Source organism: Panthera pardus, unplaced genomic scaffold, assembly GCF_024362965.1.
Source record: "Panthera pardus isolate Hobbes unplaced genomic scaffold, ASM2436296v1 HiC_scaffold_1, whole genome shotgun sequence".
Lineage (NCBI taxonomy): Eukaryota > Metazoa > Chordata > Mammalia > Carnivora > Felidae > Panthera > Panthera pardus.
Genome location: NW_026526654.1, coordinates 86,684,088 through 86,702,300, shown reverse-complemented (window position 1 = coordinate 86,702,300; position 18,213 = coordinate 86,684,088). Strand labels below are relative to the sequence as shown.

General features: G+C 45.7%; 1 protein-coding gene across 4 annotated transcripts in view; it reads right to left on the bottom strand.

Annotated features, from left to right (window-relative positions):
* Window positions 1–18,213, bottom strand: part of MIPEP (mitochondrial intermediate peptidase) — a 162,744-nt gene that overhangs the window by 92,256 nt on the left and 52,275 nt on the right. For all 4 annotated transcript variants that reach the window (XR_002079609.2, XM_019447965.2, XM_019447968.2 and 1 more), the window contains exons 11-14: window positions 13,459–13,612; window positions 11,921–11,998; window positions 9,787–9,991; window positions 7,408–7,517 (exon numbers count right to left, since the gene is read on the bottom strand). Coding sequence is in view for 3 of the 4 variants with exons in the window: in XM_019447965.2 (XP_019303510.1) it covers window positions 7,408–7,517; window positions 9,787–9,991; window positions 11,921–11,998; window positions 13,459–13,612 (547 nt within the window). In the remaining variant the exon portion in view is untranslated. The remainder of the gene's footprint in view (window positions 1–7,407; window positions 7,518–9,786; window positions 9,992–11,920; window positions 11,999–13,458; window positions 13,613–18,213) is intronic.

Genomic DNA, 18,213 nt, shown 5'->3' with positions numbered 1-18,213 from the left:
GGTAATGTTTTGCTTTTTAAGTTGGATGGTGGGTTCACAGCTGTTCCTTCTAGAAATGTTATTCTGCAACATTAAATATTAAATGAAAAGTTTATTACTTTCAGAGGCACTGCCTTTCTGATCAGTCATGAGAAGAATCTACTGAACTGAAATCAGCTGCAGCATAATCCCCATCCACTGTTACCAGTAACGTCGTTTTTTTTTTTGCCGGAGAGATGTCGAACGAATACACTTTCTACCTTTACATGGCATCCTTCAGATATTCTACAACAGACTGCAGTTTATTTTTTCTAGCCTTACGCCATGTCTAACATGAGACGGTTTCCAATTTTATACAAATGTTGCAGGCCACTCCTCAGAACGCTTTCTTGCTCATCAATGTCACCTGCGGAACATAGCGTCCCACGCTGAACAAAATACTCGAGTACGTTGAAATACACTGGGGTCTGCCACCTGCTCCACGCAATAGGCAGACGGGATATTGTGGGAAAAGTGGGAGCAAGGCAAGTGTGTGTGGGAGAGGAAGAAGGGGTCAGAGATTATTGGTTGGAAACTGGGACAAAAGGGGACAGAGGCAGATACTGCTGAAGGGAAATAGGGTGGTGTGATATTGTGATATAAAATATATATTTGGTCTTCATCCCTGCCTGAATAAAAAAAATGAGAAAAAGTCCACATACTCTAAATAATCTGAGAGTGAGGGACAGCCTAACCCCCTCATAGGGATATATAGGGACGAGGGTCAAGGGTGAGGCTTTTAGACGACATTATGGAAGTGCTTAACATTTTCAACTTTGGTGTAGGGACTAAGACTATCTTATTTCCTTGAATCTAAGAGTACGCTAATTGTTAAAAAAGAAAAAAATATATACCTGTGAGTTTATAATAGCTGGGGAGGGGGCACACTTACATCATTAAATAGATAGCAAGAGATCTGTTTCAGAATTACTAAAATAAGAAAAAAAAAAACGCTGCATCATCTACTAAAATTAACCCAAAATGAATCAATGATCTAAACATAAGACTTAGGGGCACCTGGGTGGCTCAGTCGGTTGAGCGTCCGACTTCAGCTCGGGTCATGATCTCATAGTCCGTGAGTTCGAGCCCCATGTCGGGCTCTGTGCTGAAAGCTCACAGCCCGGAGCCTGTTTCAGATTCTGTGTCTCCCTCTCTCTGCCCCTTCCCCGCTCATGCTCTGTCTTTGTCTCTCAAAAATGAATAAACATTAAAAAAATTTGTCTAAAATAAATAAATAAATAAATAAGCATAAGACTTAAAACCATAAAACTCTTAGAAAAAAACATAGGGAAAAAGCTTCATAACATCAAGTTTGGCAACGATTTCTTGGATCTGACACCAAAAGCCCTGCCAACAAAAGAAAAAATAGATTAACTGGACTATATCAAAATTAAAAACTGTGTATCAAAGGACACAATCAATAGACTGAAAAGGCAAACCACACAATGGGAGAAAATACTTGCAAATCATATGTCTGATAAGGGATTAATATTAAGAATACATAAAGAACTCCTATAACACCACAACGAAAAAAAGACAACCCAATTAAAATATGAACAAAGGACTTGAACTGATATTTCTTTGAAGATATACAAATGGTCAAAAAGCACATTAAAAAATGTTCAACATCAAGTATGGAGGTTCCTCAAAAAATTAAAAATAGAACTAACCTATGACCCAGCAATTGCTCTAGTAGGTATTCATCCAAAGGATACAGGAGTGATGATTCAAAGGGGCACATGCACCCCAATGTTTACAGCAGTGCTTTCAACAATAGCCAAAGTATGGAAAGAGCCCAAATGTCCACTGACTGATGAATGGATAAAGAAGATGTGGTGTTTATAGACAGATAGATACATACATACATATATACATACAATGGAATATTACCCGCCAATCAGAAAGAATGAAATCTTGCCATCTGCAAAAACATGGATGGAATTACAGTGTATTATGCTAAGCAAAATAAGTCAGAGAAAGACAAGTATATGATTTCACTCATATACTTGAGTATATCATTCAGAAAACAGATGAACATAAGGGAAGGGAAGCAAAAATAATATAAAAACAGGGCGGGGGACAAACCATAAAAGACTCTTAAATACAGAGAAGACACCAAGGGTTCCTGGAGGGGTGTTAGGTGGGCAGACGGGCTAACAGGGTGATGGGCATTTAGCAGGGCACTTGTTGGGGTGAGCACTGGGTGTTATAGGTAAGTGATGAATCACTAAATTCTATTCCTGAAATCATTATTACACTGTATGTTAACTAACTTGGATTTCAATTTTAAAAAAATGTTCAACATCATTAATCATTAGGCAAATGAAAATCAAAACCACAGTGAGACACCACCTCACACCCAGGAGGATGGCTACTATCAAAAATCAGAAAAGAACAAGTGTTGGAAGGATGCGGAGAAAAGTGGAACTTTATGCTCAACAGTCCGCAAAGTAGGAAGGTAAGATGATGCAGCCACTGTGGAGAACTGAATGGCGGTTCCTCATGAAATTTAAAATAGAATTTCTATACAATCCAGCAATCCCACTTCTGTGTACATATGTAAAGGAACTGAAAACAGAGACTCAAGCAGGAATTTGTAGACCCAGGGCAGCATTATTCACAACAGTCGAAAGGTGGAAGTGACCCAAATATCCATCAACGGACGAAGGGACAGACGCAATGTGGTATACACATACAACGGAATATTATTCAGCCTTTAAACAGAAGGCGACTCTGACATCGGCTACATGATGCGCCTTAAAAACATTGTGCTGGGGCGCCTGGGTGGCTCAGTTGGTTAAGCGTCCGACTTCGGCTCAGGTCGTGATCTCGCGGTCCATGAGTTCGAGCCCCGCATCGGACTCTGTGCTGACAGCTCAGAGCCTGGAGCCTGTTTCGGATTCTGTGTCTCCATCTCTCTGACCCTCCCCCGTTCATGCTCTGTCTCTCTCTGTCTCAAAAAAAAAAAAACAAACCAAAAAACAAAAAAAACATTGTGCTAACTTACAACAGGGCGAATACTGCAGGATTCCACTAATATGAGGTACTTGGAGTAGTCAAATTCATCGAGACAGAAAGCAGAAAGGGGGCCGGGGGCCCGGGTGGGAGAAGAAGCAGGGAGCTGTTTACTGGGGACAGAGTTTCGGTTTTGCAAGAGGAAGAGTGTTCTAGAGACGGATGGCAGGGATGGCAGCGAACAGTAAGAATGTGCTTCATACCGTTGACTGGCACACTTAAGCACGGTCAAGATGCTAACTTTTTTTTTTTTTTTAATTAGAGAGAGAGAGAGAGCGTGTGCATGCACACGCATCCAAGGGCAGAGGGAAGAGAGAGAAAGAGAGGGAGAGAATCTCAAACAGGCTCCCTGCCCAGCACGGAGCCCAACATGAGACTCGATTCCGCGACGCTGGAATCATGACCTGAGCCAAAATCAAGAGCTGGACGCTTCGCCAACTGGGCCACCCGGGCGCCCCAAGATGGCAACTTTTATGCTGTTCTTACTACAACGAAAAATAAACCGCATCTAACAACGTTTAACGGAGAACGAGGATCATGCCTCCAGAAGCGCGGGGCCACCTGCAGATAATTTTCCACTTACTGGGAACAACTGGAAAGGGGGCAGGCTCAAGGCGGGAACCAATAAGCACCGAGGAGAGCGACAGCACCCTTCAATTCCTTGGACGGCACGGGTCCCAAACGCCGCCTGAGCCAGAACGAGGTCTGTGGGGAAACTCCATCAGACAGTTGATTCACGTTCAGTTCACCACGGCTAAAAACCCGGGAGCTTTGCCCACGAACTGCCACCAAGTCTGTACTCCTTCTCTACATGTGCTATCGATTCGAAGACCTATCGACAAGAAATTCCACGTCCGCTTTGATGCTGTAGCTTGTCAAGGCAGTTGTGAATCTCAAATGATCACCTCTGGCCCTGCTTACCTCTGACAGCCGCATGGCCCCTGCAAATCTAATACGCATGCTTCTCATTCCTGAACCGCAAGGAATTCATTGGCCAGTGGCCATGCTCTGGTTCAGATAAAATACTCGTAGGTGTTAATAAGTCACTGATATATTATCCTTACTCTGCGAGTTCTCTCGGATACACCCCACGATGTTCCAAGAAAAAACAATCCTTTCCTAACATGTAGCACAATAAGAAATGGAGCATAAAGATGCAACCCTGTCATTCTTCTTATGGGCTTTAATGCCATTTATTTACAAAGCCTTGGGCTTTAGGGAATTAACTCCTTGTCCTTAAGGCTAGAAGTGCCCTTAAAATGAAATCATCTAGCCACTTGGTATCTTAATTAGTGGCAAGAAGAGGCAAGCCCTTTGTGAAAGTCAAGGCATTCTCCCGTTTCTTGCCTTCTGGCACTCTTTCTGTTCTCTATACGACTTGCAAAATTATTTTAAATTCTTTCGAGACTGCGTCTGCAAGTCCCCTTAGCTCAATGCACATGTCTGCTTGTGTCTGAAACTTGAATTAATTCAAAGCAACTTACTGCTTCTTTCCTGTTTCGAAGTGTAGTTTTGGACTCAATATTGTTTTCTTGCAACTCTCTTGTTCAAAATGGCTCTTACAGAAGAACGCCATATTAAAATAAGAACTGTCCTGTTTGGGGACATTACACTATCCTCCAAGCAGTGGCTCTTTGCTCTTCTTTTTGGCCCTTCTTTGCTCTTCCGATTGTCCTGTAAACAGGTAATAGTTTAAAAACCGACTTTCATAATTGTGGTGAATTTTAGCCCGAGATTTAGCTTTTTGCTTTAAGTACTGCTCTGAGAGGCTCCTGGCGCTCTCTTGTGCTAACCCTTACCTCGGGGTTCAGATCCCCTGAGCAATCTAAGATCAGCTCCTTTCCTGGTGATGCTGCTTCATCACATACCTGCTGCTTTTCTCTCACGGGTCATGCCTAACCTCCCTATACGTTAAGTGCCAGCTCTATGCCAATTACCCCCACACCCCGCAGGGTCTATTTGATTCTGTATTTCAGAGTTGTGTCACTCATGGCCCCATGGACGCAGCCCAAAAAGAGCTGTCTTCCTTCCTCATATTTGGACCTCTTCCAGAATTCTCTGTTCATGGAGCCTCCGTCTTTGATTTCCCTCTCTCACCCCTGTTATCCAACTGGCTTCAAATCCTTCCAGTTAAGTCTCCAATAGCTCCCGGAGTCTGCTTCTCCGAGCCCCCCAGGGCCAGGACCTTCGTTCTGGCTCTATCACTTGACTACATATTTTCGGGGCTGAGCAAGGACACAAGTTCGAAGATGGAACCCAGGGAAGCTGTCTGCCAAAGGCTAATGAGGAAATGGGTTGGGGCAGAGCTGCCTGAGAGCCAGGAGGACTAGACTCAACTCCTGAGAGGAAGTGTGGCAGCAAGGCCCAGTGTAAACACCGCCAGTTAGGGGCACCTGGGTGGCTCAGTCGGTTGAGCGTCCGACGTCAGCTCGGGTCATGATCTCACAGTCTGTGAGTTCGAGCCCCGCGTCGGGCTCTGTGCTGACAGCTCAGAGCCCGGGGCCTGTTTCAGATTCTGTGTCTCCCTCTCTCTCTGACCCTCCCCCGTTCATGCTCTGTCTCTCTCTGTCTCAAAAATAAATAAACGTTAAAAAAAATTAAAAACAAAAACGCCAGTTAAAACTACTCAAGTCACAAACGGTGGTCGAGCAAATGAGCTAGGATCAAAAAGTGTGTGTCGGCAAGAGGAATGCAGAAACTGGGAGCAAATTCTAGAAACAAAAACTTTCCAGTCTCTTTTTCTCGCTCCCCTTCCTCCTCCTCCCGTACTTACCACTGCCAGCACCTTGACACGGTCTCAGACTTTTCCGAGACTCTACAGGCTTTTCCTTCTGGCTGGAATAACCTCATCTTTAGTTTTGCCTTAGTTCTCCTGGGATTTGAAGGCCTTGAGGGCTAGACTGTTGTCTCACTCACTCCCGGCTGTTTCTCAGATGCTGAGGACAGTTCCTGGTACTTGATAAAAACTCAATAACTACTTCTGACTGAAGGACCTGTGAGCATCCTTAGCGTTCTCGACAAATATATTAAACGAGATGGAAAAGGGCTGCCGAAAGCTGACGGGCAAACCGCCCCTTTTATGTATTTTTTCAAACCTGGCTCCTCCGGGACTTCCTGCACGAAGCCTCTCCCAGCGTCCCTAGCCAAGGTCCGGGGGCTCTCCCTCATGGGCCCCCGCTGGGCATGTGGCTCTGCCCCAATATGCCTTGTGCCCTACCTCCCTACAAGATGGCCAGGGGCACAAGTTCCGAAGGAGGGATTTAGTCAGGTCTTCCCGGTCATTCCCAAACCCCAAAATGTGGAAATGTGGAAATGTGAAAATGTGGACCCGTGGACCCATGCTCCCCTTCCGTGGCTTATGCGTTTCCACGTTACTGGCTGGGTCTAACTTCTCCGAAGGTTAACGGAAAGACAGCTAATTGATCGCCAATATCTCAATTCTGTCATCTTAATAACCGAGACAGATTATGATGAAGGTCCGGTCAGACTGGTTATCCAGAAACTCCTCTGTTATTCTGCAGCTGACAATAACGGTGAGATGAAATCAAGTCCAAAAACCAGAAATGACCAAATCACGTTAGAAAAAGAGTCACAAATAAAGGTGGGTTTGGAGCCTTTTCTCATTCCATTCATTCCTTCTAGTGCTTCTCAGGAGCTAGGCAAGATTCTAAGTGCCAAGGATCCAAAGATGACTGTAATTTGACACCTGCACTCAGGGAGGCACAGTCTCAGGGAGAAACCAGTGACTGACGGGGTATTTATAATCAAAGTTCTCAGAGAAGGAAAAGAAGATATTTCGCAAAGTATGTGTGGACAGTTCACTGCACAACATCGACAGTTACGCTTACTGCTAACTCATTACAGAGGTCTCTCATTGTCCTCCTACTTCACCGATTTTCTTAATCTTTAAACTCATGCTTCGAATCCAACTATTGAAATCGAAACCTTTCAGACCTACGGTGCAGGGCACGATGGGAAAAATGGGCAACGCGGTTCGGTTTTGACAAAACAAAGGAACAAACAGAGGCATAAATGAAAGACGAAAGGAAGAGCGACGGCTTTTCTGAAGCGAGACAGGTTGGAAGGCCTGTTGTACGGTAATCTTGTTTCCTCCTCCGGAAAACAGGGACCAGGCACTTCCCTCAAGGGATGGTTGTGAAGGCAAGATAGGCTCCCAGCCGATAAGAGAGAGCTTGTCAACACTGTGGTCCTAGTGGCTGGCAAAAATAAAAAAAATAAAACGAAAACTAAAAATAAAGTGGAAGGACTCTGGTACTGAGAGGGTGACAGTCCTGAGGAGTCCACGCTATGCATGTCAGGAAGGCCGCCCCCCCCACCCCCCCAAGGACACGACGTAGCACTGTGCTCCCCTACCTGCCCCGTCTGATAATGTCTGGCAAACTGGCTAACCACTCGGTGGTCATTTGCAAAGTACTCCATCAGAATAGAAGGAACTTCAGCGAAGTCAGTGGGGCACCTGGTCCCTAAAATGGGGGGAAAAGAAAAAAAAAAAGTTGGCATGAATCAAATCAACATATTTATCTTTCTTTTTATGTACTCTTTTAAAACTTTTATGTGTACTTCTGATGAAGGTATGATAAGATTTAATTCATTAAATCAATATTTTACTTCTATAAAATTATTGTACATATTTGCAGAAAAGTTTATTATAATCCCATATATTTTCCTATATATCAAAAGTAAAACAAAATATTTGCACAGCTGGATAAAACACCTTGTAAAGCCATGGCTCACACCCTCTACAAACAAATCTGTCTTCAGCTCTGCTTGGCGATATAGGAGACACAAATTAAAACATTCTTACAATTAATGTACCATTTGTATTTAATTTGCTGAATTCCACCACCAAATGCTTTTATCCTTCACTTATTTGTTTGTTGGCTGGTTCTATTCCCTATGCTGTAATTTTCATCTCCATGATTTATTTTCTAAAATTTTTTTCATGTTTATTTTTGACAGAGAGAGAGAGAGAGAGAGAGACAGAGCATGAGTGGGGGAGGGGCAGAGAGAGAGGGGGACACAGAATCCGAAGCAGGCTCCGGGCCCCGAGCTGTCAGCACAGAGCCCGACGCCGGGCTCGAACTCACGGACTGCGAGATCACGACCTGAGCCGAAGTCGGACGCTCAACGGACTGAGCCACCCAGGCGCCCCAATGATTTATTTATTTTCTAACTGGAAGCTCATACCTCTAATCGTTTCTCCTATTTCGCCCATCCCCCCACGCCTTCCCCTCTGGCAGCCACCAGTTTGTTCTCTATGTTGAAAAGTCTATTTGTTTTGGGGCGCCTGCGTGGCTCAGTCGGCTGAGCGTCTGACTTCGGCTCAGGTCATGATCTCACGATGCGTGGGTTCGAGCCCCGCCTCGGGCTCTGTGCGGACAGCCCGGAGCCTGGAGCCTGCTTCAGAGTCTGTGTCTCCTTCTCTCTCTGCCCCTCCCCTGTTCACGCTTTGTCTCTGTTTCTCAAAAACAAATAAAGGTAAACAAATTGAAAAAGAAAAGTCTATTTGTTTTTTAGATTCCACATGTAAGTGAAATCATCTGGCATCTGTCTTTCTGTGTCTGACTTATTTCACTTAGCACAACACTTTCTAGTTCCAACCATGTTGTTGCAAATGGCGAGTTCTCCTTCTTCATGTCTCAGTAATACTTCATTGTACACATACGTATATATATATACCACTTCTTCTTTATCTATATGCTTCGTTTTAAAAGTATTTTTTTAAACCACTGTTTGCTCCTTGTAACAAAGTCAATCCTCAGTGAGAAAAGCAACGTTTTAAACTTAAAATTACTTAAAGCAACAAATCCCGTAAGAACTTTTTGGTGACATTTTATGATGCTGTCCAGCTCATCTATAGTCTTGTCAAATATCTTCTCCTTCCCCCAAATACTGTATTTACAAAGTCAGTTAATAAACACTGAATGGCAGCAATTTAGTAGGTGACCTATAGCTGACCATATAGGATAGTGAGCTTATTAGAGATGAGACAACAGAGAGGAAAGTCTACACAGCATATCATCAAATATGGCCACATTACCAACATGAAAGGCTGTCATTTTATATAGGGGGAAAGCATAAGAAAAATGAAAAGTACCTTATCATACTTTTTAAACAGGCTTTAATGTGTTTTCTAACTGATTTTGGAGACAAAGAGGCAACATTCTTTCACTTACTCACTAACTCTGTGCTAGGTACTGAAGACACATGTATTTATTCACACACACACACAGCCAAAAACTTAAATTCCAGGGGCGCCTGGATGGCTCCGTCAGCTGAGGGTCCAACTCTTGATTTCAGCTCAGGTCATGATCCCAGGGTTATGGGATCGAGCCCCAAGTCAGGCTCCGTGCTGAGCGTGAGCCTGCTTAAGAGTCTCTCTCACTCCCTCCTCTGCCCTCTCCCCGACCACCCATACTCTCTCTCAAAAAAAACGAGTGTCCAAAAACTTCAATTCCATATAGAACATGATAAAATGAAAAAGGTGCAAACTCAGAAGACACTGGCATAATCCTCGGTCAGAACTGTTAGCAAGGGAGGAGAAAAATGTACGATGATCAGGTTGTGTAACAGCTGGAAGGGCCAGGTGAGGCAGCCTGCAGTAAATGACCAGCGGACAACATTAAACGACCGGATTTTCTGAATGAGGAGCCTTTTTCCCCCCAGTCTAAATAAACGACATGCTTTTTTAAAGGATCGTTGTTGAACAGAAGTCCCCCCTTCGTGGCTCACCAGTGACGTGCTGGTAACGAGTACGTCCCAGCATAGAATGCATGGCATGTCCCATTTCATGGAAAAGATTTTCCATCATTCCAGGAGTTAATAAAGTTGGTAAATTCCTTGAGGGATGGGGAAGATTCAGCATAAGAACTACGACTGGGAGCTGGTAGTCTCCGTCTTCCTTTAATCTGCCTCCACGGATTGTAAAATGGCAGTCCTTAACGAGATAGAAAACATAATTAGATGAGAAAGTATTAGGTAATCTGAATATAAAATCACACCAAGGTGTGTGAGTTCCAATTTTAACTTAATTCTCTTTATTTAGTTACAGACACTTTTCCAAATGCTTACTTTGCTAAAATTTTAAGTTTTCTAAAACACCAGTAATACCCTGAGCTTGTGTTGATTACTTCATTCATTCGCTCCAAACAGATCTATCGAGGCGACACTATACCAGATGTTGGAAACACAGTCATCAGAGAGTTTAGATCCACACCCTCAACTGTCCACGGGCAGGTGGGTAGGGACGGACATTGAGCTACTACTTGGGGTGGGTGCTGCCATTAATGTTTACTGAGCTCCCTCCACGCGCGTCAGGCGGTGAACTAGGAGACGCTTCTCACACCCGTTGTCTGTGTCACTCAGAAGTGATGAACTCTAAACTGTCACAAAGCAAGGAATTTGGAGTAACTTCCTCTAACGGGCTGAGAGTCACAGGCACTGTGTCACTTATTCTTCACAATAACCCCATGAGGCAGGCATCTCATTTTTCAGAGGAGGAAAAGGAAAGCGAAGTCATGTGCCCAAGGACACACAGCCAGGACTGCTGGGATCTGAATCTGTGTCACCTGGACTCTGGCCCCACCTTTGACACCTACATCAGATTTGCCTCCGTGAGCTTCTCTCCCCCCTGTCAAATCCCAGAGCAGCCCCCCCCATTTCATACGCGCATAGCTATTCAAATGCACTAGAAAGTGTGAACCGCTATTCAAATATAGGGCCCCGTGATCTCTGTTATAACTTAAAACCTCAACTCTTGACATTTCCCATCAAATTACCCGAAACTGCTGAGGCTAACTAACTGGCAAACCTGGAATGCGGCGAAAGGAAATGAACCTCACGTTTTCTTTACAAGGCGTGAACTGGTGGCTGATAAGGTTTCCATGTGGGCATATCTTCTATAATTCTAAACTAAGACCCTTGTCAAGTATGAAAAGTAGAAAAGAGCGAAGGCTCTAGTCAGGATGTCTGGGTTCAGGGGTGCCTGGGTCGCTCAGTCAGTTAAGCATCTGACTTTGGCTCAGGTCATGATCTCACAGTTTGTGAGTCTGAGCCCCTCGTAGGGCTCTGGGCTGATAGCTCAGAGCCTGGAGCCTGCCTCGGATTCTGTGTTCCCCCCCCCCCCATCCACCCCTCCCCTCCCCATGCTCTGAGACTATCTCTCAAAAATAAAATAAACATTAAAAAAAAAAGAAAGAAAAGAATGCCTAGGTTCAAGTCCTAGCACTTCTAGCTGTGTGGCGCTGAGCAAGTAACTTAACCTCTCTGGCCTGTTTCCTCATAATGTCGGAGCTTAGTTCAAAAGGTTGAGATGAACATTCAAAGGCACCATGGCTGGGATACAGAAGGGCTCATAAAACATCCGCTGTCGTTATAACCGTAACCCAGATAAAAATGGCAGATACAGGCGTATGTAATTATTTCCATAACCTTTATTACCTTTAAATTCCTCCCTAATTTCAAATTTATATACTCAGTAGCGGGGCGCCTGGGTGGCTCAGTCGGTTAAGCGTCCGACTTCGGCTCAGGTCATGATCTCGCGGTCCGTGAGTTCGAGCCTCGCGTCGGGCTCTGTGCTGACCGCTCAGAGCCCGGAGCCTGTTTCAGAATCTGTGTCTCCCTCTCTCTCTGCCCCTCCCCCGTTCATGCTCTGTCTCTGTCTGTCTCAAAAAAAAATAAAAACGTTAAAAAAAAAATTTTATATACTCAGTAGCTACCGTTAATGTCTTCTAAATGCTAGGGAAGTACCACACTGAAATGTGTTCTAAATGTTAGGGAAGGAGAAAGGTGAGAGGCAGAGCACACAGCGACACGAAAGAACTGTCAGTCCCTTCCAGAGAAATGGGTTTATAAACAAAAGCATCACCTGATGTGGCTTGCCCGCTCGCTGAAAAAAATCACAGTAAATGTACCCCAACAATCCTTCGGATTCATGAACCACAGCCTGGAAAAAAAGTACATTCAGGGGTGAATCAGAAACTAACAGTGGAAAAACATCCCTGATAAGAATCCATATATAAAACCCCCATCGCCGTGACCACGTCCACTCGGTTAGATTGTACATCCCGCATCATCTCAAACTAGATTCCGTTTTCTCCTCCTCTCTCAGAGGATTGTGATCTGGGGATTCTGTCAGGAGAGGACACCTCCTTGTTCGAGCCCTTCATCCAGACCGCCAGCGCCCTACGCCACGGCCACCAAACCCCGCTCTTCAGACTGTCCACAACCTCCCCATACGCTTGGGGGTAAGCTCTGGCTGGACAGCGTTAGACCTCCATCTCACGATGCGCATTTATGCCCCCACATGTTAACCCCTGAACCCAGACACGACAAAAGCTGGCTCCTGGCTTCAGCTGAAGACCAGTAAGGTCATTTATGCCCCTCCCTCAAACCGGGCCTATAAAAGACGCACGGCCTGTGGAGAACTCGACGGCTGGCCCCCAGCTCGCCTCGTCCGCCTTGTCACAACTTGAGGGTTCTGCCACGGGGAACCTCAGCTTTACGCCTCCCAACCTTCTCCTTGCTTGCGTCTTGTCCTTTCACTCCTGTTACCGGTTTTTCTTTTACTCTATCTCCGCACTTGACCGGCCTCCGCCACTCTGTGAAGGACGCACTCCACAAACAGGTAGTTCGGGGCGGTGAGGAAGCGTGCTCCTACCCGACCCTTCCGCTTCCGTCACCGCGCCTATCTCCCGGAAGGCAGCCGGGAGCCCCTGAGGTGGCGTCCTTCTCTCCACATACAGGGAAGGGAGCAAGTGTGGGACGCACACAGGCAGGAAGTCAAACGGCCTAACAACACAGAGCCTTTCAGACAGACAGATAAGTCAATACCGCCTCATAATCTTAAAATGAGGAAAAAATAAACATATTCACGTCTCAAATACAGGGGGCCCTAACTGGAGAAGGGTGGATGCCAGGCTCGAAGTTATTATCAAAGAAGTCAAACCAGAGCACGGGAGAAAAATCAATATATTATGCAAATTATATATATATACAATTGCTCCCACAAGATGGGAGGGGGGTTGGGGAAAAAAGTACAAGTGACAGAGGCCATGGATTCTGGAATTAACCGAAAGTGACACCGAGCAGTGCAGGAACGTGGCAAGTAACGACAAATGTCCCTTGAACCAGAATCTGTCAACATACGAAGGCTCAACGTTCCAACAAGCCCCTACGCTTCACAGCTCTGTGTCTATCGATCCGAGGCAACAACCGATTTTAGAGAAAACTGGTGCTTTGTGCAGTGTCCCAAGTCAGAAGTGGTGATCTGGATTTTCTGGTGAAACGGAAATAAGGGGAGACAGGCTCCGCGAGGGCAAGGCTCGCTTGAACGTGAAACTGCCAGAAGCTCCCTACCAGGCCCGAGAGACACGCGGGGCGACCCCACGCGAACCGCACGCTTACCAGTTTGCGGACGCCCTCGCACCACACCTCTCCTTTCGCGGGCTGCTCGGCATACAACGTAATCCCTAACAGTCTGCCAAACAAAGTGTTGAGGCCTTCCATGCACGCTCCAAGGGAGAAAAATGGACAATACAAACTGGGCTCGATATTGTACCTGAAAGAAAGAAAAGAGGTTCAATGGTATTTTTGTTTACTGCAGTTTCTTAGGGTAAATCCAGGGAACTCTCCATGTAAAACCTAGGATCATGGCAGCTAGAAAAATGGGATTGAAAACAGAAAGGTAGATATACATATATATATATATACACACACACACACACACACACACATACACACACACGCACACACACATATATTTTTTTAATTTGAGAGAGAAAGGGTGTGAGCAGGGGACAGGAGAGGGGGAGAGGGGGAGAAAGAGGGGGAGTGAGAGAGAGAGAATGAATCCCACACAGGCTCACGCTCAGCATGGAGCCCAACGCGGAACCTGATCCCACAACCCTGAGATTGAACTGAAATCAAGAGTTGGACACTCAACCAACCGAGCCACCAAGGCGCCCTCAGAAAGGTATATTTCTATATCTTTTGAGGGATTTTCAGAAAAAAGGCAGTCCAGTTATTCTTAGTAGTAAAAGTAGTAAGTAGTAATTCTTAGCATTAAGAATAATTTTAGGAGTGCCTGGGTGGCTTAGGTGGCTAAGTGTCCGACTTTGGCCAAGGTCACGATCTCATGGTTTGCGGGTTCGAGTCGGGCTCTGTGCCGACAACTCGGAGCCTGGAGCCTGCTTCAGATTCTGTGTCTCCCTCTCTCTGCCCCTCCCCCGCTCACACTCTTGTCTCTCTCTCTCTCAAAAATAAACATTAAAAAAAAAAAACACAGTAATTTTAGTAATGAGCAATTAAGGTAGACACACCATTCTGCAATCTTCATCCCTTTCAGGTTATTTACTTTCACTGACTTAACTAAGCAATCTATCTCAATTACCCACATTATACACATTCCTTTATGTACACCTACAGACAAATCTGACCAGTCTGAGCTACAATGATAAAGTTCCCGTTACAAAATATGGCATATTCTAAAAGTTTGTGACTTATATCGAATAAATAGCAAACAAACCCAAGACCTGAGGCATACTGAATGAATTTAAATTTCACCTCTAGTAGAATATTTGTTAGTGGAAAAAAACCTCTGTAACATACATAATCAGACCTTAATTTGTCTGTTTCACTATTATACACCTTAAACGAAGCACAACATACTGGCAAGCGTAGTTATTATTCTTCACTCGAAAATGACTTTTTATGTCCTCTTCCAACATAAAGCAAAGCACACCAGGATACGTGATGCAAATGTCCATTTCTGGGTCATTCGGCCAGGCCAAACTTTACGACCACAGCTACAAAGAATGGTCCAGAATAAGAAGAGGTGCTTGTTCTGTGTCCCCTCCGTGGAGTTAACAGAACATGTACTTATGGTGACAGAAGGTAGCTGGAGTTGTGACGAGCGTAACTTGTCAAATCACTATGCTGTGCCCCAAAACTACCCGAGCTCTTGCATGTCAACTGCACTTCAATAAAAAATAATTAAAATAAAAACATATATATACACAAACTTACACAGAAAACAGATGCAAACTTATGCTTACTACTAAATGGGGGCTTGGATTTAGTGAGCAAGTGTAAATTATACCACAAGAGAGATTTTGGCTTCAGAAATCCACAAATACACAACGTAGTTCCTGATCGATTTTTCATAAAAATAGACTCTCGCTGGTCAAAGGTACGTCGGCAGCCCAGTGCCCTCGCTCACTGATTCGCACGCTTGTGCAGGCTGCCGAGACAGCTGCTGGATGCTGGAGGTAAGGAATGGGGGGCGGGGGGGTGCCTGTAAGGAGCTCACTGTGAAGGAGGCAGACAGGTGGAGGGACCGCCCTGGTCTTCCCGGCCTGGAGCAGCACAGAGTAGGTGCTCGAGGTACGGCGGGAGGGCTGAGTGAACGACCCGGACAGCGGGACAGCAAGAGGGGTGATGGCTTCACTTGCGGAGGGCAGCGTAGAGACAGGAAGGGGTCACAGAAAGGAATTCAGAAACGGGAGTCTGCTGGCTGGGGTGCGGATGGGGAAAAAGGGCAGGGTCGAGTAATAAAGAAATTCCAGGGAGAAGCCACAGTATGAAGTCATGAAACAACCTGGTAACTTCTACACCAGGTGGCTAATCAGGAGCGAGTTCAGGATGCTGGGGATAAACGGGAAGAGAGAGGGAGGCACACGTGGGCAGGGTCCAGAGAACCGAGGGCCCCACGCGTAAACCTGAGCGGTTGGGACCTTACATTGTACGCACAGGGTCCCTCAACCTTTTATCACGTACCCCAATCGCTAAAAGAAGTTCTGAGTATTCAACCTTGATATATGTATATTTATAAATCACATGTGCGTGCTGTGGTTCTACTACATTCCAAGACAAAAAAAGATCCATTCTTACAAGCTGAAATAAAGAAAAATAAATCTAAACAGAATTTCTAGTGCCGTATGCCCATACTCTCGGTGAACTGTTTACAGATTGGGAAACGGGAGACTGCCTCCGCAGGCAACAGAGAGGCAATGCGATGCTTTCTGGAACACTGCAAGGTGGACACCGTGGCGGGACGAATGCAGGAGCGGCGGAGAGAAAAGACGGTAAACTAGGGTCCGAATATAAGCAACGGCGGTGGGGCAAGGATGAAGAGGCAGTTTTCGATTTGTTTTTGTTGGAGATGAAAATGTTCGGTCGGGGCTGTGTGAGCGAGAAAGGAAGGTCTAGAGTAACACACAGGGTGCTGGCGTGAGGAAATGCACGCATGGGGTGGCAGAGTCACGAACCAGAGCACCAGGCACAAAGAAAGAAAGAAGGGAGTGTGGATAGGTTTGTGGGAGAAGAAAGGAGGGTGGGGTGCAGTCGGGGGAGAAGGATGATGGATTCGCGGAAAGCAAATTCAGTTCTGGAGACACTGGCTGTGAAGTGCCCATAAGATGTCAGACGCTCAGGATGTTGAAACTGAGACTTGCTCAGGTGTCAGTTAGAGCCGCAGGAGAAGAGCAGTCACTGGGGAAGGGGCCCAGCAGCGGATCTTCCAGATGGAGAGACGCAAAGGAAGACAGAGAAGAAAAGTCAGAGCTGTCAGGGCACTGAAAGAAGGGACATCATGGAAACAGGGGAGAAAATGTGTTGTAAAAGCAGGAAACAATGGAGGCTTCCGGTGTCTGGTCCGGCACGTAAGGAGCCCGGAAGGCATCGCTCCATCCCAAAGACAAGAAAAATGCTCAACCAATGAAACATCAACAACTTTTCTTGTATCCAGCAGAGAATTGAGGTCACAGAACAAACTGCTGCCCCCCAAATTATAAAGATGCTTGTCTGCTACAGAGAATCACAGTTCAGAGAACTCTCCAGTATATATAGACTAGCACCAAGGAGGAAAATTTAAACTACAATTGACAAATTGCTGGAGGCTCAGTGTGGACAAATCGGAGAAGTCAAAACTCTAGGGAGGCTCAGTTTAAGGGAGGATCCCCACACTTTTATGAGTTTTTACCTCTGGGGGCCCTACCAGGTTCTCACAAGATGGAGAAAAATTCTCCCAATGCTTCCAGCAGGGGGAAGTAAAAAATTGGCATTTTGAAATACACCAGGGCACTGTGTTATTCTTAATAAGGCTGGCCTCAAAAGAAACGATCTTACCAGAGCCTAACTTACCTAGAAGAAAAGAGATATCCAACCCAATCCCCCTGTCTCATGAAAGCAGAAAAGGGGAACTGAAAAGCACTTGTGAAAGTCAGAGCCCAGGGGCACAGGCTCCATAACAGGCTGAGACCCGATCACAGGACTACAGAAGGCATCCCCTCCCCCACACCCTCACCACCAGGGCAAGTGGGGATCCTGCAAAATAACAGGAGAATACAACTGAAAAACTGCACATCTCACACCTTATTAAGTAGAAGTCTCCAAGGAAACCCAAACACAACATGGGAGACAGAAAAGGAAAAAAAGAAAAGAAAACGTTTGGCCTCTGCTACCGCAGCCACTATAAAAAGCAAATAAAGCCTAACTAACTCGTAGCCAGTGAGTAAATCATACCCAGCTTTCTGCAAACAATTTCCAGTCACGATCAAAGACGAAGGCTACAGCCTGAAGAAACAGAACAAACGTTCAGGTACATTGGAGACGTCAGAATAACCAGATTGAGAATTCAGAACGGCGATGATTGACATGCCAAGGGGTCGAGGGAAATACACAAGATTCATGGGTCGTGTAAACAGCCAGAGGGAAGCCCTAAAAAAGAATCAGGAGGAGACGCTAGAGACGCCTAACAACGTAACACAGAAGAAGGCGGCCTCTGTCCTGCTCATCGGGAGACTGGGCGTGGCCGAGGAAGCCACCCGTGCGCTTGCAGAAAGGTCAATAGAAACCTCCAAGGGTGTGACGCAAAGAGAAAAAGGATGAAGACGACGAGAAGACCCAAAGAATTGTGGGACAGTTACAAAAGAGGTAACGTACGTGTAACAGGAATCAGAGAGGAGCCCGCTTTCAAGCCTTAGAAGGGAGCGGAGCCAGGATAAGGGCAGGCCTTCGTTTGCTGCGCTAACGAGGCAGGGCCCTTCCCGCCATTCCACAGGTCGTCGGCTTTTCCTGCTCTGGCCCACGGGACCGTGAAGAACCCATGGCTGTGTGTGGGCTGCCGCGACGAGTGCCTGATTCCTTTCATATGGTTCTGTC